Source organism: Stegostoma tigrinum, chromosome 38 (genome assembly GCF_030684315.1).
Source record: "Stegostoma tigrinum isolate sSteTig4 chromosome 38, sSteTig4.hap1, whole genome shotgun sequence".
NCBI classification, from domain to species: domain Eukaryota; kingdom Metazoa; phylum Chordata; class Chondrichthyes; order Orectolobiformes; family Stegostomatidae; genus Stegostoma; species Stegostoma tigrinum.
Genome location: NC_081391.1, coordinates 14,595,365 through 14,617,970, shown reverse-complemented (window position 1 = coordinate 14,617,970; position 22,606 = coordinate 14,595,365). Strand labels below are relative to the sequence as shown.

Genomic DNA, 22,606 nt, shown 5'->3' with positions numbered 1-22,606 from the left:
CTCAAACATGTCTGGGGCCATCTGGAGAGACGACCTGCCAATCCCTCTTCAAGTGTGTTTTTTTGGAATCCAGCCAATCCTGGACTATGGAAGGTAGACCCATCTCTTCCTAAAACATCAGTTTGCACAAAAAAAGTTTTTTTTTCTCCATATGAAAATATAGATAACTCACCATTTAATATTTAACACTGATCAGCTCATGGCATCAAAGACCCCACAGGCTTTGAAACAGTTGCATGAGAAATAAACTGGTTGCCGATAGTGTGAAGCGGTTTTCGAAAGGAAAGTGAACCATTCATCTTGATCACAGCTACTTTGGGGCTGGGTTTCGAGGTGTTTGCACCTGCCGTTACTTGATGTATTTCCATGTCGGTCCAAGAACAAAGTTTTACAGTGGTCCATGCCGATGTTATTTACAGTCCTACTCCAGAATCCCCACCCTCATTACAGTGGGGAGATTACAGCTCACTCGAAAGATAAATGCCAAACATTAATAACCACCCGCTTCTCTCCCATAGAAAGTGTGGTGGAGCAGCACAGGACGTCAGCAGCTTTTATTGCTCCTCGTCTTCGCTCTTCAAATGTAACAGGAGTTGGAAGAGCTTCAAGCGAACAGAAGGAAGGAAAAGAAAACAGTCACACAGCCAAATCAAACTGTCTCAAATCCAACTGAAGGATGACTCCTGAACTGATGTCATTGTGATGCTCACTGTACAAAATGGGCAGAGAAACATCTTGGTTTAGCGTCACACTCTTATCCACACAAAGACAGCTGGAAACTTCTACAAGCAGCGGGTTCTGAGTTTACAAGGCAAGAAATCCTGATGACACTGCGTGTATACTGAGGTTTTAACTGCAATCGTTTTGCTGACTGAATTCAAAAGCTTATTGTGTAGCACATACAGAAAGTGACTTTTTTTGGGAGGGGCTGGGCTCCCCCATTTTAGTTTTACTGAATTTACAGAAAATGTACATTATGGCAAGATTAAGAAGTCTGTATATGGTCACCTTTTGCGAGTGCAATTTTGTCCCTGTTACATTCTGCGAAAGTTCGAGAAAATGAAAAATCTGTCCAGCATTTCATGCCAATTGTCCCAACAGACCCCTCTGACTGTAAATAAAAGAGCTGGGGTGCTTTGTGGCTTATGGAGACCAACCGTCTGGCCACATGTCTCAATGAACCAAAGAACGAAAGGAAAGAAACCCCATTAATCATTAAATTGAGACCCAACCAGTGTTCCTTTGGTGCCCTTAACTGATTACAGAGATCCCTAACTCCCCCATTAATCTGGTTCAGACTTGGATCTGAAAGAAAGGTATAAAAACTGCTGTCTGATGCTCAACATAGTTTTCATTTATGAAATTGTGTGTTTTTGTGGTGATTTGTTGGGAGTGGGGTGGGGGGTGATGGGAAGGAGAAGCAGTTGAGGCGTGGATATGTTGAAATCCACGAGATCGCTACACCAAGAGCTCATCCTTGCCATGCAAGATAAGGTCAAAAGAAAAGAAAAATACTTAAATTTCACTGCCCACCTTGCCGCCCATCCCCCCCTCCCCACCCAATATTAGAGAGAGAACATATCCCCTCTTTTCAAACTTGCTTTGTTATAATGGGAGCAGCATTGGAGCACACTGCTTCATCTGTACACCTTTCGTTGTAAAGAAACATCTCCTTGGATTCCATGAGCTGAGTTACACATATTGTATTGCTGGTTTATAATAAGCCTCATCCCTCCCTCCCTCCCACTCCATGCCACCCGCCCTCCCTCCCTCCCACCCCCTCAATCTTTGTCAAATCAGTGCAGCCCAGAGATTTGCCCCCGGGAAGGTGAATTCTTGATGGCTTTCATGGCAATGCCCCACCAATCAGCAGAGAGTGAAGAGACCAGCTCCCGTACCCAGACTGGGACAATCTGGGAGGAGGAGGAAGAGGAGGAGAGGAGGGGGTTTCCATTCAGGGATGCACCGAGAAGCACTTTCCTTGACGTTCTCCGCGGTGTTACCTATGGAAGAAGAAATGTGATTTAAATGAAAGGCACAAGTTCAAATGAAGTTTCTTCCCCCAACAACCCTTCCTTGACACACTGACCCCTGCTGGGATGAGGGTCCACGAGAATAGGTCATGCCCAGTACCAGTGTCCGAGTGACACTTCAACCGCAGACTAAACTGAGGATGTTGACAATGTATTTAAGGTACAATGCTCAGCGTGACATTCTACCAGTATTTGAAAGGAATGGAGTAAATAAAGTGAGGATTAGTCCTCTTGAGTGTAAGCACATTAATAGTAGATAAGGAAAATATTTGCTTCTGTCTTCACTTTGGGATTACAAAACATATCCTAAAAACAGCTATAATTCAGGAGGTGGAAGGAAGAGAGGAACTTGGTGAAATGCCAACCACCAGAGAAGGGGTACCTATCAAACTGATGAGATGCAGGCTGACATGTCGCTGCTCTTAAAAGAAATGACTAGTGAGGCAGATGATGTGCTGGATGCTAATTTTTCAAAATTTGCTCGATTCTGGAAAATTTCTATCAGATTTTAAAAGTTGCAAATATAATTGGTAGGGAGGGAGGCAGAAAATAGGAAACTACAAGTCATTTAGCTTGATTCTCTGTTGGGGAAGATGCTGGAATCAATCATTAATGAGGTTATATCTGGGCACTTAAAACTCTCAAAGCAATCAGGAAAAGTCAGCATAGTTTTGTGAACGGGAAATCATGTTTAATAATTTATCAGTGTATTTTGAAGACATAACATTTACTGTGGATAAAGGGGAGAGTGTGGATGTATTATATTTTTAAAATGCCTTCGGAAAATCCAAGCCCCACACAAAGGAAAACAAAGTAGGAACTCAAGGTGTGGGGTAACATATTAGCAGGGACACAGCAACATTTTCTGTTGGAGGCAGTTCAGGGAAGGTTTACTAGATTGATACCAGGCACAAGCAGGTTGCCTCGTGGAAAGGTTGCACAGCCTGGGCTTGTTTAATTGGAATTTAAAGAACAGTGAGGGGTGAGGTGACTTAGAGTCATACAGCACAGAACAGACCCTTTGATCCAGCCAGACCATACCAAACATAATCCCAAACTAAACTGGTCCTAACTGTCTGCACTTGGTCCATATCCCTCCAAACATTTCTTATTCATGTACTTATCAAGATGTCTTTTAAACATTGTAACTGAACCAGCATCTACCACTTCTTCTAGAGGTTCATTCCACAGACAAATCACGTTGAGTAAATGGAAAAAAATTTGCCCCTCATCTTTTTTTAAAAAATCTCTCTCCTCTCATATTAAAAATATGTCCCTTAGTCTAAAATCCTCCACCACTGGGAAAAGACACCTGCTATTCACCTTATCTATAACCCTCTATAAAGTCAACCCTCAACCTCCTATGGTTCAGTGAAAAAAAGTCCAAACCTATTCAGTCTCTCCTTGTAATTCACACCCTCCATTCCTGGCAACATCCTGATAAATCTCTTCTGAACTCTCTCCAGCTTAATAATATCCTTCCTATAAGAGGAAAACCAGAACTGGCCCCACCAACATCTTGTACAACATAACATCCAGCTCAAAGGTGTCAGCAATGAAGTATTAGAGATAATGGGAACTGCAGATGCTGGAGATTCCAAGATAATAAAATGTGAGGCTGGATGAACACAGCAGGCCAAGCAGCATCTCAGGAGCACAAAAGCTGACGTTTCGGGCCTAGACCCTTCATCAGAGAGGGGGATGGGGGGAGGGAACTGGAATAAATAGGGAGAGAGGGGGAGGCGGACCGAAGATGGAGAGTGAAGAAGATAGGTGGAGAGAGTATAGGTGGGGAGGTAGGGAGGGGATAGGTCAGTCCAGGGAAGACGGACAGGTCAAGGAGGTGGGATGAGGTTAGTAGGTAGCTGGGGGTGCGGCTTGGGGTGGGAGGAAGGGATGGGTGAGAGGAAGAACCGGTTAGGGAGGCAGAGACAGGTTGGACTGGTTTTGGGATGCAGTGGGTGGGGGGGAAGAGCTGGGCTGGTTGTGTGGTGCAGTGGGGGGAGGGGATGAACTGGGCTGGTTTAGGGATGCAGTGGGGGAAGGGGAGATTTTGAAACTGGTGAAGTCCACATTGATACCATATGGCTGCAGGGTTCCCAGGCGGAATATGAGTTGCTGTTCCTGCAACCTTCGGGTGGCATCATTGTGGCAGTGCAGGAGGCCCATGATGGACATGTCATCAAGAGAATGGGAGGGGGAGTGGAAATGGTTTGCGACTGGGAGGTGCAGTTGTTTGTTGCGAACTGAGCGGAGGTGTTCTGCAAAGCGGTCCCCAAGTCTCCGCTTGGTTTCCCCAATGTAGAGGAAGCCGCACCGGGTACAGTGGATGCAGTATACCACATTGGCAGATGTGCAGGTGAACCTCTGCTTAATGTGGAATGTCATCTTGGGGCCTGGGATGGGGGTGAGGGAGGAGGTGTGGGGACAAGTGTAGCATTTCCTGCGGTTGCAGGGGAAGGTGCCGGGTGTGGTGGGGTTGGAGGGCAGTGTGGAGCGAACAAGGGAGTCACGGAGAGAGTGGTCTCTCCGGAAAGCAGACAGGGGAGGGGATGGAAAAATGTCTTGGGTGGTGGGGTCGGATTGTAAATGGCGGAAGTGACGGAGGATAATGCGTTGTATCCGGAGGTTGGTAGGGTGGTGTGTGAGAACGAGGGGGATCCTCTTGGGGCGGTTGTGGCGGGGGTGGGGTGTGAGGGATGTGTCGCGGGAGACGCGGTCAAGGGCGTTCTCAATCACCGTGGGGGGAAAGTTGCGGTCCTTAAAGAACTTGGACATCTGGGATGTGCGGGAGTGGAATGTCTTATCGTGGGAGCAGATGCGGCGGAGGCGGAGGCGGAGGAATTGGGAATAGGGGATGGAATTTTTGCAGGAGGGTGGGTGGGAGGAGGTGTATTCTAGGTAGCTGTGGGAGTCGGTGGGCTTGAAATGGACATCAGTTACAAGCTGGTTGCCTGAGATGGAGACTGAGAGGTCCAGGAAGGTGAGGGATGTGCTGGAGATGGCCCAGGTGAACTGAAGGTTGGGGTGGAAGGTGTTGGTGAAGTGGATGAACTGTTCGAGCTCCTCTGGGGAGCAAGAGGCGGCGCCGATACAGTCATCAATGTACCGGAGGAAGAGGTGGGGTTTGGGGCCTGTGTAGGTGCGGAAGATGGACTGTTCCACGTAACCTACAAAGAGGCAGGCATAGCTGGGGCCCATGCGGGTGCCCATGGCCACCCCCTTGGTCTGTAGGAAGTGGGAGGAGTCAAAAGAGAAGTTGTTGAGTGTGAGGACGAGTTCCGCCAGGCGGATGAGAGTGTCGGTGGAGGGGGCCTGGTCGGGCCTGCGGGACAGGAAGAAGCGGAGGGCCTTGAGGCCATCTCCATGCGGAATGCAGGTGTACAGGGACTGGACGTCCATGGTGAATATGAGGTGTTGGGGGCCAGGGAATTGGAAGTCCTGGAGGAGGTGGAGGGCATGGGTGGTGTCACGGACATAGGTGGGGAGTTCCTGGACCAGAGGGGAGAAAATGGAGTCCAGATAGGTGGAGATGAGTTCGGTGGGGCAGGAGCAGGCTGGGACGATGGGTCGACCAGGGCAGGCAGGTTTGTGGATTTTGGGAAGGAGATAGAAACGGGCCGTGCGGGGTTGGGGAACAATGAGGTTGGAGGCTGTGGTTGGGAGGTCCCCTGAGGTGATGAGGTCATGAATGGTGTTGGAGATGATGGTTTGGTGCTCGGGTGTGGGGTCATGGTCGAGGAGGCGGTAGGAGGTGGTGTCGGAGAGTTGGTGTCTGGCCTCGGCGATGTAGAGGTCAGTACGCCATACTACCACTGCGCCACCCTTGTCTGCGGGTTTGATGGTGAGGTTGGGTTTGGAGCGGAGGGAGCGGAGGGCTGCCCGTTCTGCGGGGGAGAGGTTGGAGTGGGTGAGAGGGGTGGAGAGGTTGAGGCGGTTGATGTCTCGACGGCAGTTGGAGATGAAGAGGTCGAGGGAGGGTAGGAGGCCTGGGGGTGGTGTCCAGGAGGAGGACTTGTGTTGGAAGCGGGTGAAGGGGTCAGTGGAAGGAGGGTTGGGTTCCCGGTTGAAGAAGTAGGCATGCAGGCGAAGACGGCGGAAAAACTGCTCTATGTCCGACCGTGACTGGTATTCGTTGATGTGTGGTTGTAGGGGGACAAAGGTGAGCCCCTTGCTAAGGACTGATCATTCGTCCTCAGTCAGTGGGAGGTCTGGGGGGATGGTGAAGATGCGGCAGGGCTCAGTGTGGCTGTCTTCTCTGGGGTTGCAGGCTGTGGAGGTTGTGGGCGGAGCGATGATGTCGTCGGCCGTGGGCCGACGTAACCCAACCCTCCTTCCACTGACCCCTTCACCCGCTTCCAACACAAGTCCTCCTCCTGGACACCACCCCCAGGCCTCCTACCCTCCCTCGACCTCTTCATCTCCAACTGCCGTCGAGACATCAACCGCCTCAACCTCTCCACCCCTCTCACCCACTCCAACCTCTCCCCCGCAGAACGGGCAGCCCTCCGCTCCCTCCGCTCCAAACCCAACCTCACCATCAAACCCGCAGACAAGGGTGGCGCAGTGGTAGTATGGCGTACTGACCTCTACATCGCCGAGGCCAGACGCCAACTCTCCGACACCACCTCCTACCGCCTCCTCGACCATGACCCCACACCCGAGCACCAAACCATCATCTCCAACACCATTCATGACCTCATCACCTCAGGGGACCTCCCACCCACAGCCTCCAACCTCATTGTTCCCCAACCCCGCACGGCCCGTTTCTATCTCCTTCCCAAAATCCACAAACCTGCCTGCCCTGGTCGACCCATCGTCTCAGCCTGCTCCTGCCCCACCGAACTCATCTCCACCTATCTGGACTCCATTTTCTCCCCTCTGGTCCAGGAACTCCCCACCTATGTCCGTGACACCACCCACGCCCTCCACCTCCTCCAGGACTTCCAATTCCCTGGCCCCCAACACCTCATATTCACCATGGACGTCCAGTCCCTGTACACCTGCATTCCGCATGGAGATGGCCTCAAGGCCCTCCGCTTCTTCCTGTCCCGCAGGCCTGACCAGGCCCCCTCCACCGACACTCTCATCCGCCTAGCGGAACTCGTCCTCACACTCAACAACTTCTCTTTTGACTCCTCCCACTTCCTACAGACCAAGGGGGTGGCCATGGGCACCCGCATGGGCCCCAGCTATGCCTGCCTCTTTGTAGGTTACGTGGAACAGTCCATCTTCCGCACCTACACAGGCCCCAAACCCCACCTCTTCCTCCGGTACATTGATGACTGTATCGGCGCCGCCTCTTGCTCCCCAGAGGAGCTCGAACAGTTCATCCACTTCACCAACACCTTCCACCCCAACCTTCAGTTCACCTGGGCCATCTCCAGCACATCCCTCACCTTCCTGGACCTCTCAGTCTCCATCTCAGGCAACCAGCTTGTAACTGATGTCCATTTCAAGCCCACCGACTCCCACAGCTACCTAGAATACACCTCCTCCCACCCACCCTCCTGCAAAAATTCCATCCCCTATTCCCAATTCCTCCGCCTCCGCCTCCGCCGCATCTGCTCCCACGATAAGACATTCCACTCCCGCACATCCCAGATGTCCAAGTTCTTTAAGGACCGCAACTTTCCCCCCACGGTGATTGAGAACGCCCTTGACCGCGTCTCCCGCGACACATCCCTCACACCCCACCCCCGCCACAACCGCCCCAAGAGGATCCCCCTCGTTCTCACACACCACCCTACCAACCTCCGGATACAACGCATTATCCTCCGTCACTTCCGCCATTTACAATCCGACCCCACCACCCAAGACATTTTTCCATCCCCTCCCCTGTCTGCTTTCCGGAGAGACCACTCTCTCCGTGACTCCCTTGTTCGCTCCACACTGCCCTCCAACCCCACCACACCCGGCACCTTCCCCTGCAACCGCAGGAAATGCTACACTTGTCCCCACACCTCCTCCCTCACCCCCATCCCAGGCCCCAAGATGACATTCCACATTAAGCAGAGGTTCACCTGCACATCTGCCAATGTGGTATACTGCATCCACTGTACCCGGTGCGGCTTCCTCTACATTGGGGAAACCAAGCGGAGACTTGGGGACCGCTTTGCAGAACACCTCCGCTCAGTTCGCAACAAACAACTGCACCTCCCAGTCGCAAACCATTTCCACTCCCCCTCCCATTCTCTTGATGACATGTCCATCATGGACCTCCTGCACTGCCACAATGATGCCACCCGAAGGTTGCAGGAACAGCAACTCATATTCCGCCTGGGAACCCTGCAGCCATATGGTATCAATGTGGACTTCACCAGTTTCAAAATCTCCCCTTCCCCCACTGCATCCCTAAACCAGCCCAGTTCATCCCCTCCCCCCACTGCACCACACAACCAGCCCAGCTCTTCCCCCCCACCCACTGCATCCCAAAACCAGTCCAACCTGTCTCTGCCTCCCTAACCGGTTCTTCCTCTCACCCATCCCTTCCTCCCACCCCAAGCCGCACCCCCAGCTACCTACTAACCTCATCCCACCTCCTTGACCTGTCCGTCTTCCCTGGACTGACCTATCCCCTCCCTACCTCCCCACCTATACTCTCTCCACCTATCTTCTTCACTCTCCATCTTCGGTCCGCCTCCCCCTCTCTCCCTATTTATTCCAGTTCCCTCCCCCCATCCCCCTCTCTGATGAAGGGTCTAGGCCCGAAACGTCAGCTTTTGTGCTCCTGAGATGCTGCTTGGCCTGCTGTGTTCATCCAGCCTCACATTTTATTATCTAGCAATGAAGTATTGATTGATTTCAAGTATATAAGGTTCTGAGCAGTCTTGAAAAGGTGAGTGAGCAAAGGAGGTTTCCTCTTGTAGATCAGCTCAGAACTAGCCAGCACTGTTTAGAGGTTATCTTTTTAGGACAGATGAGGAAAATATTTTTCTCAGAAGCTTGCGCAACTTTGAATCTTTCTGCCTCAGAAATCAGAGGAGGAGTGATCATTGAATTTTTTCTTCAAGTTGGGGGAGGTCAATTCCCTTGCTGAACAAGAAATTAAAATTGCTGGGGACGATGGGGAGGTGAAACTTGAAACACAAACAGATCAGCCATGTTCTTATTGAATCACAAAGGGATTGAACGACTTATTCCTGCTCCTAATTTGTAATTTAGGAAGGGTTTCTTCATAGGGTTATAATTTAATTCTTGAACTCTCCCTTTAAAAAAAACTTTAGGTCAATGCGAAATTCAAAATTGAAGAACTGAACAAATGGAAAATACTCAAAATACCCAGTGGATCTGTGGTGAAAGAAACAGCACTCATGTTTCAGGTTGATGAATTTTTGGAACTCTACTTTGCCATCAACTCGAAATGTCAAGTCAGTTTCTCAGTCTACAGATGCTGCCTGACCTTGAGTGGCACAGGAAGCTAGGCAGGCAGGATGGAGTTGAGATCTGGATCAACCATGACGTAGATGAATAGCAGAATAGACTCAGACATGAATGGCCTCCACCTTTTCCTATGGCTGGTGGCATCAGTGCAAATCATGTCCTCTTTTGACTTGGAGATACGCAGACGTATTTTCCCATTAAATGCAACACAAAAACCTGCCATACTTCACTGCCTCAGCACTGTCAGTAAAGAGAATTGTATCTTTACTACAGCTCCAGATGAGAATACAAACCTAACACAGACTGGCAACTACAGCTACAATTTGCTGGTCTACACAGCTCATTAAGGTTTGGTCTTCACTCAGTGAACCATCAGAGGGAGCTGCAATCCAATATTTCAGAAAATTATTTTTTTAAAAAGCCATTAATCTGAAGATCATTCCCTGCAACCACTACCATCTCCAAGCAGCCAACAGGGAGTGACACAACCAGGTTCTCTCCTCACTCGAACTACTGCAAACCACACTGATTAATCAATTTGACGAATCAACTAGGTTCATGAAGGTGATGTTGGGAATAAACCATGTTCCAGCTGGCAGCTTGCCCCAGTTAGATTGGGGGGGGAAACAATACAACTTTATCATTGCACATGGTCAGACCCAGCTTAAAAGGCCACGTGTTGGTTCCCTACACTAGGGAACAGCGGATTCCTGGCAGAAGCTGTCGTTTGTACGGTGGACTCTAGTTCACTGCATCACTTCAAGCAACAGAAAGACAGGTTTCTGCTTGGGGTGGCCTTTACCTCTTACAAAGAGGTAGTCAGGAAATTCAGGGTCATTGTGACCTCCTGCATTTCTGCAACTGCATATATGAGTCAGAGAAAACTCTCCCAAATGCTTCCCCTCAAATTGACCTGGGCTTTTAGAGCAGTTTTTCAATAACTCCAGGACAGCAATGCATTTTGAGTGAGGTGAAGAACAAAGTAGACTACATCAGTTATTCCCATTACGTGGGAGAGACAGGGTGGGCTGCAGTATCTCTGTTTAGCCATCAATGTTTTCCACCACACTGGAGAGGGTGGGTAAGGTGCTGGCCTTGCCTGCACTAGAAGGGTCGTCAGGCCCTTGCTCTGCGGCAGAGGATAGAAACACAAGGCGTAGAGTCCAAGGTTATAGGGCTTAAGTTCACTTCACCAATCACAGCCATGCCATGCAGCGATTCATCAAGTGTGAAAGATTGAACTTGCATTTATATAGAGGTTTTCCTTGCCATAGACATCCTGAAACAGTCTCAGAAACAACAGGAAATTCTGTGCAGTAGGAAATACTGCATGCAGCCAATTTGCACGCATTGAACTTCAATAGCATGTGAAAATAGCAGATAATCTGAAGTGATGTTGATTGTGCGAAAAATTAACCAGGGCATCAGCTGTGCTTCTTTGAAATAGAGGTGGGGCTGCGTTCAAATCCACCTGACAGGGAGGTGTTCAGCTTAACATCTCATTTAAAAGGCAGCACCTCTGTCAGAGTAGCACCTGCCTTCAGTGTTCGAGAGTGAGGCTTGAACCATCCCAGCCTTCTGGCTCAGGCTGGAGTGCTATGTGAGAAAAAGGTGGCTCACAAGGGAAGGGCATCTATTCCAGGTTATGAAGAAAAAAAAGCTTCTCTTGCTCCTCCCTTAATGGCACAACCACCAGAAACCAGCACTGGTTATTTTTCCCATCGTGTCCAGGGGAGATGGATGGTTTTGAAAGGGAGAAGAATAATCATGCAGTCTCTTACTGAAGAAACACATTTCTCTCCGGGGATTAGCATCAACTGAAGTGCCAAACTAAAGCATGCTCAATCTCACTGGACTGAACCTTATTGAACTAAGGAGGGCAGACAGTAGTCTGGACAGGAATGCAGTTTAATCAACAGTGATTGTGAGCAAAAACCTCTGGTCAACTCACTGAACAGTAACAAAGAAGCCAGGAACAGAGAGCCATTTGGAGACAGAATGGTGAACTGTGCAAGGCAGAAAAGGATGAGGAACAGGGTCCACATACCTAAAAGGCAGCCAGTCGGTTCATGGTTTTAATACAGGCTTCAAACCATTTCCGCTACCTGTTGACTAAAGTCTTATATCTTTGGAATGATGAGCCCTGATTTCAGGTGATCACATTGAAAATTAAGATACTGAAGGAGCTTGATAGGGTGGGTTCCTACAGCTTGTTTACACTTGTCAGATGCAGGAGTACAGTCTCAGGACAGGGTCTGATCACTTAGAATTGAAATGAGGAGAAATTTCTTCAGTTGGAGGGTTGGGAGTCTTTGGAATTTGTTTGCAAATACTGCAGCACTGAATATATCGGAGGCTGATAATAAATGGATCTCAAATCTCCCACAAAATCAAGGCGCACCAAGTGGGAACAGGTTCCTTTGCTCCTGCCCTTGCGATATTGTGTACACATGGTGACTCTCCCTGTAGAGGATTAGATGGGAATCATTTGGAGGATGCTTCCCATCTAATCAACTATCAACAAAGGCATATCGGGATGGGCCAGCAGGAGGGAGTCTTTACACAAGACGGCAGACAACAATGTGAACGCAGCAGCCTGACAAATCCTTAAATAATAAGGCATGAGGGGCTGAATGGCCAACTTCCGCTGCTATTTCTTAACAGAAACAAAGTGCTGGATAAACTCAGCAGGTGAAACAGCATCCAGATTTCCAAAGAAGAGTTATATCAGATTAGAAACTTTAGCTTTGTTTCTCCCTCCACTGATGCTGCCAGAAGTTTAGTTTAGTCTGGGATTTTGGTTGGCATGGGCTGGTTGGACCAAAGGGTCTGTTTCCATGCTGTACAACAGAGTACAGAGCTTCTGCAGCACTGTTTTTATTTTAAATCTCCAGCATTCACAGTACTTTGCTTTTATTTGATAGGTGAATTGTTCATGTGCCAATCTGGTTATGCAGCTTGCTTAATAACCTCTATCCAATCCACCTCCACAAAAGGCCAGAAGCTCTCTAGGGCCACACACTATGCCGGTGCATGATTCAAATACTGCTCTGGTGACATACCACCTCCATACTGAGCAGTGACAGTAAAGAGAGCTAGGCAGCAGTCCTGACACCTTCAACTTGAAGCCACTGAGTTCACCAAAAATGAATAAAAGGTGGAATTTCAGAATACAACTCCACTCCATTCCCAGATAGAACCCAACTAAGAAAAAAATCTCCATCCCCTGGTTGCAAAAGCAGAATGCCAGTTATTCAGTAACCAATGAACCAGTGGCCTCATCACGATTGGGCGCAATGCAATCCTCATAGCTCTGGGTAAAGAGACTCAAATCCCATGTAATAAGATTGGAATTTAACTTATTCAGTTGCAGTCAGCCAAGAGCTCCACTCCTACCCTCCTGTGCTTTGTGTCGGTGCTTTGAAAGAGATTGAGTCTCTGCTGGTGCTGATTCATCAATGTTCAGACTGCGCAAAACAGCTTTGCTTAGGATACACAACAGCACACAGTGAGGGGGCTTTCATAGCCTACTCTCTCTGCACTGAGTTGAATCAGGGTCCCAGAGATTAAACAACACTGTAAACTAAATGAATATCTTGAGAAGAGGAGGGACAAAAATTAGAATACAAGAAGAGGTAAAGATTATAAATAGCCTGGGAACAGAAGAGGGAGTAAAATAACTATTAAATTCAAGGCATAGCGAGAAACACGAACACATCAAATAGCTGGAATAACATGACACAGGTCGGACAAAGAGAGAAACACTACCAGAAAATTATGGAATAGATGGGTGTGGGGAGACAGTTACCCCAAATAAAAATAGACAAAGCACAAAGCATAAGAAATAAAGAAAAGAGACAGCATTTTAGTATAAGGCTTGCCATTATAAACACCTGGTTTACAAACTGGGCTATGGGACTGAACCAGGAAGGGAGGAAGAATAGCAATGTTGCTTGAAAGGCACATTGACAGCAGGGAGGAGAAAGGGTGAATATACAGTGACAAGAATGTGGGCAGAACAAAAGGACAGGAGAAGCTACACCACACCGCAGACAGTTGACTACAGATTTAACTTGAGGGCGTGAAGAAACTGCAGAGAGGAGGGGAAACAGTTGGAAGAAATGCATTTATAACAAAAGATTTGGAGATTTTTGGAGACTGGGAGAAGCAGACTAATCTGAAAACTCTTGTGAATTATTGGAAGAAGTTCACTGGTCCAATATGTGGAAAGGGATAACGTTAGTACTACATTTAGAGAAGACTGATGAATCAGGTTGAATTCACAACCTCATCGTGAAAGGATATTATTGAGAATAGTGACCAGAACATGAATAAATTTGATATTATATTTGAGCGTTTCAACTTGTCAAGACCACATATCAAGTCCAAAGTACACAATGTCCTAATCTCAGAGCCGTTATTTGCTGATGACACTGGGCTGGGATCTGGTACTGAGATTATCCTGCAACAGACTGGACCTGTAATGTGTCTGGATTGATAACCAACCTTAGACCAAAGTTTGGGCCAGAAGGTAGAGACTCCACCTTTTTGTCAAAATTGACCACCTCATATCTTGGAACAACGATTACCAGAAACTCTTCCTTTGATCACAAAACTAGCACCAGGATTGCCAAAGCCACAGTTACCATGGTAAAGCTCAGAAGTTGAGCACGGAATAGCAGCACACCGTTACAAGGCAAAAAAAGTAACTCTGCTGACTCCAACCACTGTTGGATGTGTCCTGGCAGAACAGAGCACTGAACATGAATGTACAACAATGAGCCAGGATCCCAGCAATGCCCCAGAATCAGCATCAACTCCACTGGCTGGGTCACAGGAACAGAGTGGATGACAATCTCAGCATGAAAATGGTGAGATATGATGAGCTCATCATTGGCAGAAGGCCAATAGGGTGTTCACGTCCAGGATCCAAGGATGTTTGCAAGCAGGACCTCAAGGTGACTATGGTCAGAGTTGATACATGAGGAGTCCTTGCTATTGGCCAGAGGGCTTGGAAACAAGTAGTCAACAATGGCTGGGAATAAGCAAACAAAGGAAACAACTGAATGATGGAAGAGAGAGCCTGTAGAAGGCAAAAAACCTTAGACAAACACAGGTCAACATATTTATCTGTGCTATATGTGAAAGAAACTGCCATTCACAAATTGATTTCTGCAGGTATAACACATGTTCAATCCAGAAATGATACCTAGCCCAGCAGAATTCAACATTTCTGCAGAGATGGATGCAGCCAAGTTGGGTTTGTGGGGGAGAAACAATAAACTCAAAGTCTTGGTTTATGATTAACAAAGGTAAATTTCAACAGAATGAGAAATAAATGGGTCACCTTAAGCAAGGCTGAGATGTTAATGACTAAACCTACAGTGTAGAAAATATTCAAGTAGCATATGGTACAATACAATATCAGTACAACCTCAAAATTTTTACTGTTAGCTTTGCCATCTCTTCAGAGATTTTCCAAGTATATCATGGAAGGTTGTGGTAATGGCGAATATTGGGCCGAGATGGTGATAACATAATGGATAATAAAGGCTGAGTAACTCAGTCATACTCCTATTTTTAAATAAGGAAACATCAGGACTGTTAAATGAGTACTTTTTACATAGTGGGAATGGTAGAAAATGTCAGCATATAAGGAAATATAAAAATAAGGCAAGTGTGATATCAACACTACATTTCTGTGTCGTTCTGGGCACAGTACAGGTAGATAAGAGTGCAGTGGAAAAAGTGGAGAAGCAGTTTGCAAGTGTTGTCCCAGGGATGAGAAATTTCCATTATGGGCAGATTGAACAGACTGGGACTTATCTCTTTGTTTTGAGGCGGGAGCTATGAGGAGATTGATAGAAGCTTTCAAAATCATGAGCTGCTTGGATACAGTGGATATGGAGTAACTGACCCTGCTTGTAAAAAGGAATGAGAACAAGACGGTAGAGATTTAAAGTAATTTGCAAAAAACAGCGTAAGTGACAAAAGAAAAGTCTTTTTCACATGTAAGTTGTTAGGGTCTGGAATGCATTGCTTGGAAGTACAGTGGAGGCAGATTCAATTGAGAAACTCAAGAGGGCATTGGCTGATTATTTGGATAGGAATAATGCGCAGGATATAGGAGAACAGTAGAAGGTTGGCAATAGGTTACAATGCTCATTTGAAGATCCAGTGCAATCATGATGGATTGAATGGCCTTGTTCTGTGCCACAGTAATTCTGCGATTCTGTTCACATCAACAAGTTACAAATGAATCTATTTAACAGGTTGGGGGAAATAAGATTGACTACACATCTTAGAAGTGATGGTTATGTTGAAGCCCAGAAATTCAAAGTGTATTATCATAAAACTTTATAAATGATGCTTTCATGTGGAACATATTGAAATTCTATGTTGGTCAAGGACGTAGAGACATGGTGATTAAAAAGACATTTAGAACGCTTGCCTTCATTGCTCAGACCTTTTAGTACAGGAGTTGGGATGTCAAGTTGAGGTTGGTGAGGCCTCTTCTGGAATATTGTGTCCAGTTCTGGTCACCCTGTTATAGAAGGGGCATTATTCAGCTGGAGAGGGTTCAGATGAGATTTACCAGGATGTTGCCAGATATGGAAGGTTTGAGTTACAATGGCAGGCTGGGCGCATAAGAGATTGAGAGGCAACCTTATAGGAATGTATAAAATCAGGGGTATAGCTAGCATTAACAGTAGCTGTCCCATCCTTAGGATGGGGAATTTCAAGACTACAGGGCACATTTTTAAGGTGAGAAGAGAGATTTTAAAAAAAGACATGAGGGGTAATTTTTTTTCAAACACAGAGGACGGCTCACATGTGGCGGAACTGGTGAAGGTTGGTACCATCACCAAGTTTAAAAGACATTTGGATATGTACATGAATAGGAAAGGTTTGGAGGGATATGGGCCAGGAGCATTGAATCCCTACCGTGCGGAAACACGTCATTTGGTCCAGCAACTCCACATCAACTCTACAAACAGTATCCCATCCAGGCTCACCCCCCTACACTATCCCTATAGCCCTGTATTTCCAGGGCTAATCCATCTATCCTACACATCCCAAGACACTGCAGCAATTTAGCATAGCCAATCCACCCTAACCTGCAAATCTTTGGATTGCGGGAGGAAACCCAAGCACCCGGCTGAAAACCACACAGACACGGGGAGAACATGCAAATTCCACACAGACAGTCACCCAAGGCTGGAATTTAACCCGAGTCCCTTGAACTGTGAGGCAGTAATGCTAACCAACGAGCCACTGTGCTGCCCATAAATAGGAAATGGGACTAGTTTAGCATGGGATTATGCTTAGTATGGACTAGTTGAAATGACGGGTCTGTTTCTGTGCTGCATGACAATGACTATGACTTTACATATTCCCTGGCATCAATCCCTGGTAACATTTCTCCCAACCTTTCTTCTGTATGAGCAGTAATAGCAGCCTCATTTTTTGTTTTCTGTTCATTAGATGATTTTCTATTTGTGCTGATGGAGGCTTTTTTAAATAATTTGCCTGAATTCTTTTAACATCATGGTTTGATCAAAATCTCCCATATGTTAAAATTTATAACTTCACACCTAACGCAAAGTCCTAACCCATCAGGTCATGTTGCCAAAACAAAATAAAACAGCCATTAAAATTAGTTGAACATGCATTGTCTTTAACACACACAAACTGCCCTCGATTAACCTATGCATGTCTAAATACTATCTGAAATTATACTCACCTGGAACAGACTAGCTAATCTATATAATTCCACATTTTTCTTCAGCATCCATATTCCTTTCTTGTTTTACAGTGCTGCTTAGTATCTTGGCAGTTCCCCCATTTGAATTTTTATTGAAAACTGATAGATTGTAACTTGAGCCTCTGCAATCTCCTCTGACTTCTTTCAGCAATCTACTGTGTATGTCATGATCCTTCTCCTTGGGAAGTTCTTACCTCTGTTCTTGCCGCACAGATTCTGAAGCTTGGGGAACTGGACTGGCTTTTGGAGCTTCAGAGCCTTCCTGTACATTTCCTGTTGTAGGTCCAACTTCGGAGGTAGTTAAGGATGCTTCCTCGCTACATTAGAAATTTATGCAATAGAGTTTCATTAGTGGGAAACAGTACCTCCCCACTCCCTTGTAGGAAATAATTAGCAAAGCTCATTAAATATTAATTTATATCAATATGAAAAACAACAGCAGCTCTTTCAAAACTCAAAAGGGAAACGGGAAGATAGTATTCCTGAGAACTATAGTCTGCTTGGGTGGATGTAAAACATTCTATAGTGCTATTCTGAACAATCGGGAAGTTTTCCCTAGTGTCTTGGTACAAATTATTCTTTCAATTAACATCAAAGGAACATAGATACAGCGTCTACAATAGATCAAAGGCTGGGAATTTGGAAACAAGTTACGCAGTTCTTAACTCCTAATGCTTCTCCACCATTCACAACATACAAGTCAGGCATGCAATGGAATGCTCACCAGTTACCTGGACAAGCGCATCTCCTACAACACTCAAGAAGCCTGAAAACATCCGGACTGCTGGACAGGCATCACATTCATTCCATCCACCACCAACACGTAGCACAGCAGAATGTCCTGGTTGACAAGTGCAATCACCTACACGCTCTCCTCTGAGGTATGCACTCTCTTGACCGTCAGTGGGTCAAAATCTGTGAACTCTCTCTATACTAGCACGATTGGGTGTACTAATGCCACATGAACCTCAGCCGTTTAAGGAGGCAGCTCACCACCACCCTCTCAAGGGCAATTAATAAATGCTGGCCTAGCCAAAGACACCCAAATTCCACAAACGAATAGAAATAAAAATGAATAAAAGATTACCTGGTCATTGTCACATAACTGCAGCGGTTCCTATATTATAACAAATATTAGGTTCTGGAATCCGGACTACATTGATCAGAGTTGTTTTTCAGGGATATTGAGTGTTTAGATTTCTTTTCTAGTTGCACTTTGTTTGTTGTTGGATTTCTTGGGTCTTAGGACTAAGTCCCAGCAAGGGGGCTGCAACAGTGAATCCTTATCCCACCATGCCACATCAAAACTCTCATTACAACAACGATTTGATCAATCTCCAAGAGTGACTAAGGCCCAAATGACCAATTCATTTCTCTGGACCAGGCACCAGAGAACAAAAATGTAGAAAATTCTGCCTGAAAGCCCCATAAGAGTACGATCAAAAGTTAAGGTGTGAATCTGTCGCAGATGTGAGGAAAAATTAAGATCTTCCAGAGCATATCAAGTGCTTTGCACTATGAAGTGCCTCCCTTTTGCTTGACAGTTTTGTCAAGTTTTTTTTGCAGGTTTTGAATTAAAAAGAATGAACTCTACACTGGCCATCGAGTCAGATGCACTGTAACAGCTACCAGGTAACTGGACTACACTCTCCTAATAGCTCTCTGAAGGAGGGTCTAGGCCCGAAACGTCAGCTTTTGTGCTCCTCAGATGCTGCTTGACCTGCTGTGTTCATCCAGCTTCACACTTTGTTATCTTACACTCTCCTAATACCTTTGTTTTCCAGTAGAGGCACTGAACTTCCCACAGCAACAGTGACTCTGGATGGCTGAGCTTACACTCTACAATTCTGCAGCTCAACTCACTGTACTGGCAAACTCCTCATCACACTGTCCTCAAAATACAGCTTCCATTTATAACTCCACTCAGCACCCACATCCCAAAGATTTTGAACTAGACCCTGCAACTAAAAGTGTGAATGACCTCAGGCGGTAATTGCAGTGACAAACACTTCAGATGGTGACAGGGTCATCTCTGTCGATCGGTTACAGCTCTGGAACCCAATCCAGCATGGCCCCAATGGCGTCAATTAACTGTTTAGCCTTGCTAAGCACAAGCAAAGGCTACCACGTGATCAGCAGATTACAATCAAGCCAAACCCACTGCTCGATCCAAACATAACATTTTTGATTAATACCTTGTGCGTGTTTTAGCTTCGGAACTTTTCATCTCAGAGGGACGGACAGCTTCTGGCACAGAGCCATTGAGAACCATCACACTGCCTGCCATATCTGTTTTCTCTGTACCCACATGCGGTGCTGTATGCGTCTTTGCGTCAGCATCTGACACCTTTTCATTCTCTTCACTGCCTGGTGTGACTGCAGCCTCTGCAAAGCCAATGAAGGATTTTTAGTAATGCTGGACAATATGTACCTCCATTTCAGTGGCTCTCCACTGTTGTCTGTGTCCCTTCAAAGTCTTGACTTGCTGGTACCAGGGCTTAGGAACACATTCCCCAGCGCCTTTATTTGCGAGTACCAGCCACATGCACTGACAGTGTTACTTGATAATGGATCAATGAGACATGAGGACAAAATCAAACAGGGAAACACTGTTCCCACTCTAAAGGAGAACAAAATGGCACACCCTTAAAATTATCAGCAAAAAGAAGCAAAAGCAATGTGGCAAAATTTTTTTCATGAGTGGTTAAGGTCCAAAACGCACTACCTGGAAGGAAGGGTCAATCGATGCATTCAGAAAGGAATCAGGCTGCTGTCTGAAAAGGAATAAACGTGCAGGGTCACAGGGAGAAGACAGGGAAATGGCACTAAGGGAAATTAGGAGAGTCAGGGCAGACGCAATGGGCCGAATAGCCACCCCCTGTGATGTGACAATTATGCGACACAAATGCACATTCCAGTGGGAGTAAGTCGGTACAGAACAAGAATGGGGACACTGGTAGATTCATAAACATCCTGGGCCAGGAGGTTGCGGGTTATCTTCAAAACAAAAATCTACAAATCACTTTAATTGATGTTATCTAATTGGTGAAAAGACTGCTACAAAACTTATTAAAGAACAAGAGCGCTCTCCTTTTGACGGTCAGAATACTTGGCACTGTTAAGATTTAAAGGCACATTATCATTCCTTTGTATTTATTTTTATACCTGAGGGAATAATGTTTCTAAACCTTAATAACATATGCCATTCATAGGTGTAAAGGGGTTCCTCCACTTCTCCTCCCCATACTGACAGATGGGCACCAAGTCACTGCTGTTGAACCTGCAGAATTGCAATAAGGCTTTAAAATAAGACACAAAGCCATATCATCACCAGCACCAGCATCAGTCATTCAATCAACCGGGTTTTTTTTTTAAGAAAAAAAGATGGAGAAAGGATAAACAAAATACAAAGGCCCACAAAAAGGTCAACAATTAGGAGGGGGTGGCCTGATCATGGCTATGGTCTGTCTGCGGCCTTAACCCCACATTCCTGCTTGAATGCCAAAGATTAGCGAGACTGAGGTAAGGCATGGAAATGATGACAAGCTTGGGTTTTAAAAGCCTTAAGATTCTGTAAAGGAAGAGAGCAATTCGGACAAAATCAAATCCCGTTTGGAAACAGAGCAACAATTTAATAAGGTGGTAGACTTTTGTACTCAATTTGAAGCAGACCCCAGGGTGAAAGCAACCAATTCCACTCTTCAGAAATCCTCAACTCCAAAACAGTGAATTGTCTCAAGAGCAAAAAGGTTTGCAGAGAAACTACTGCCTTATTCTGCTTTGCCGAGGAGAACAGATCATCAACTGAAATGGCAGTAGAGGCAGACTTGGCTGCTAACAGTGCTGAGAGTTGGCAAATCAACTCAGTGTGTTGATTTGATTTCCACAGTGATCTAATTAAACGACTGTGGAAGAAGCTGTGTGAGATTAGAGCGCAAGACGTAATTGCTTTATTACTTTTAATTGTATCTTAATTTCATCACCCACAGGCAAAAGCTAGAAAATTGCGCCACTACTTGTTGTCTTAGAATAAAATAATGCTGCATATAACCGCATAGCCTATGTACAAATATCACTGAAGGTTTGGAGGGACCTTCCTAGCCATAGGCACATATTAATCTCATATATAGAAAGCATACGTTTATATGTCATGCTATACACAAGATTGGAATACATGCCCAAGCAGATTTCTTTGGAATTTTCACGTGAGACAGCACTTAGCTGACGCGAGAGAGTGTATGTCACCTGTATCCTTCAATATCATTTTAAAATCTCTATGGCTTTGGCTCTCTCTTTTCAGAATAGTAAATTCCAGTAGAAATCAACTCTCAAATGGCATCCCACACACCAATCTATAGTGGCATCAATATGTAGTATTTATAAGACCCACTTCAACGAATCATCAAGGCTCCTTCAACAGAAACTTCAAAGCCGTGCATCACCTGGAAGGACAAGAGCAGCTGAGTAAAGAGAACACCTGCAACTACAAGAGGAAGTGATGGCCCAGTGATATTATTGCGAGACTATTAATCCAGAGACCTAGGTAATGTTTTAAGGGCCCATGACAAATGGTGGAATTTGAATTAAATAAAAAGGAAATCTGGAAGTCTAATGGTGGTCATGGAACAATTGTTAACCGCTGGATAAAGCCAGCTGGTTCACTAATGTTTTTCAGGGAAGGAAACTGCCATCCTTTCTTGGTCTAGCCATGTGACTCAGGACACACAATGTGGTTGACTCTGGGCAACTTAGAGATGGGTAATGAATGCCAGCCTAATTAGCGAGTCCCACACCCAGTGAAAAGACATTCCTCTCCAAACTATGTACCAACCTGATAGGGAACTAGATTAATGTGCCTGGATCAAAATCCTGGAACTCTCATCAGGTACTGACAGCGTACCTATACCACACAGATTGCAGTAGTTCTCAGAAAGTGGCTCATCACCATCAACATTATTAACGATTGCAACAACTGCTGGTCCAGCCAAAGATGTACACATCAAATAAAAATTAAAGTTTTTTTTGGTGAAGAGAATAATACATGAATGTAAAGTTAACATTGTTGGAAGAGAGATAAAGGAAGTACAGGTTAAAAGAATCAGGGATTGTGATTAAAGACGAGAGCGGAATAATGCCAGGAGCTGCTATTGCAGCAGCAGCGTGAGCGGGAGCTTGGAGCAGGAGCCCGTCGGGAAGCCTGTGAGTCACCGTTTTTGAATCGAAAAAAGCTTACCTTGTGAATAGGCGGAATGACGCTGAGCAGGAGCCGACATGGGACTGGTGAGTGAGTGAGGTAATATATTTGTGTGGTTGCGTTACCCGAAACACTAGCGTCTCCCACCCATCCTCCTCCTCAAACCAAAAAAGGTTCTGTGTGCCTGATTGGTAAGGTAACGAGTTTATTTTCATTCTTTATTTTTTAAGT

The 22,606-nt window shown here is 46.0% G+C and overlaps 1 protein-coding gene across 2 annotated transcripts in view; it reads right to left on the bottom strand.

Annotated features, from left to right (window-relative positions):
- Positions 1-1,782: 1,782 nt before the first annotated feature.
- LOC125447091 (serine/threonine-protein phosphatase 6 regulatory subunit 3-like) overlaps positions 1,783-22,606 on the bottom strand; it is a 96,434-nt gene continuing 75,610 nt past the window's right edge. For both annotated transcript variants that reach the window (XM_048521194.1, XM_048521193.1), the window contains exons 21-23: positions 19,377-19,566; positions 17,376-17,498; positions 1,783-2,003 (exon numbers count right to left, since the gene is read on the bottom strand). In XM_048521194.1, coding sequence (XP_048377151.1) covers positions 2,000-2,003; positions 17,376-17,498; positions 19,377-19,566 — 317 coding nt within the window. In that variant the 3' untranslated portion in view covers positions 1,783-1,999. The remainder of the gene's footprint in view (positions 2,004-17,375; positions 17,499-19,376; positions 19,567-22,606) is intronic.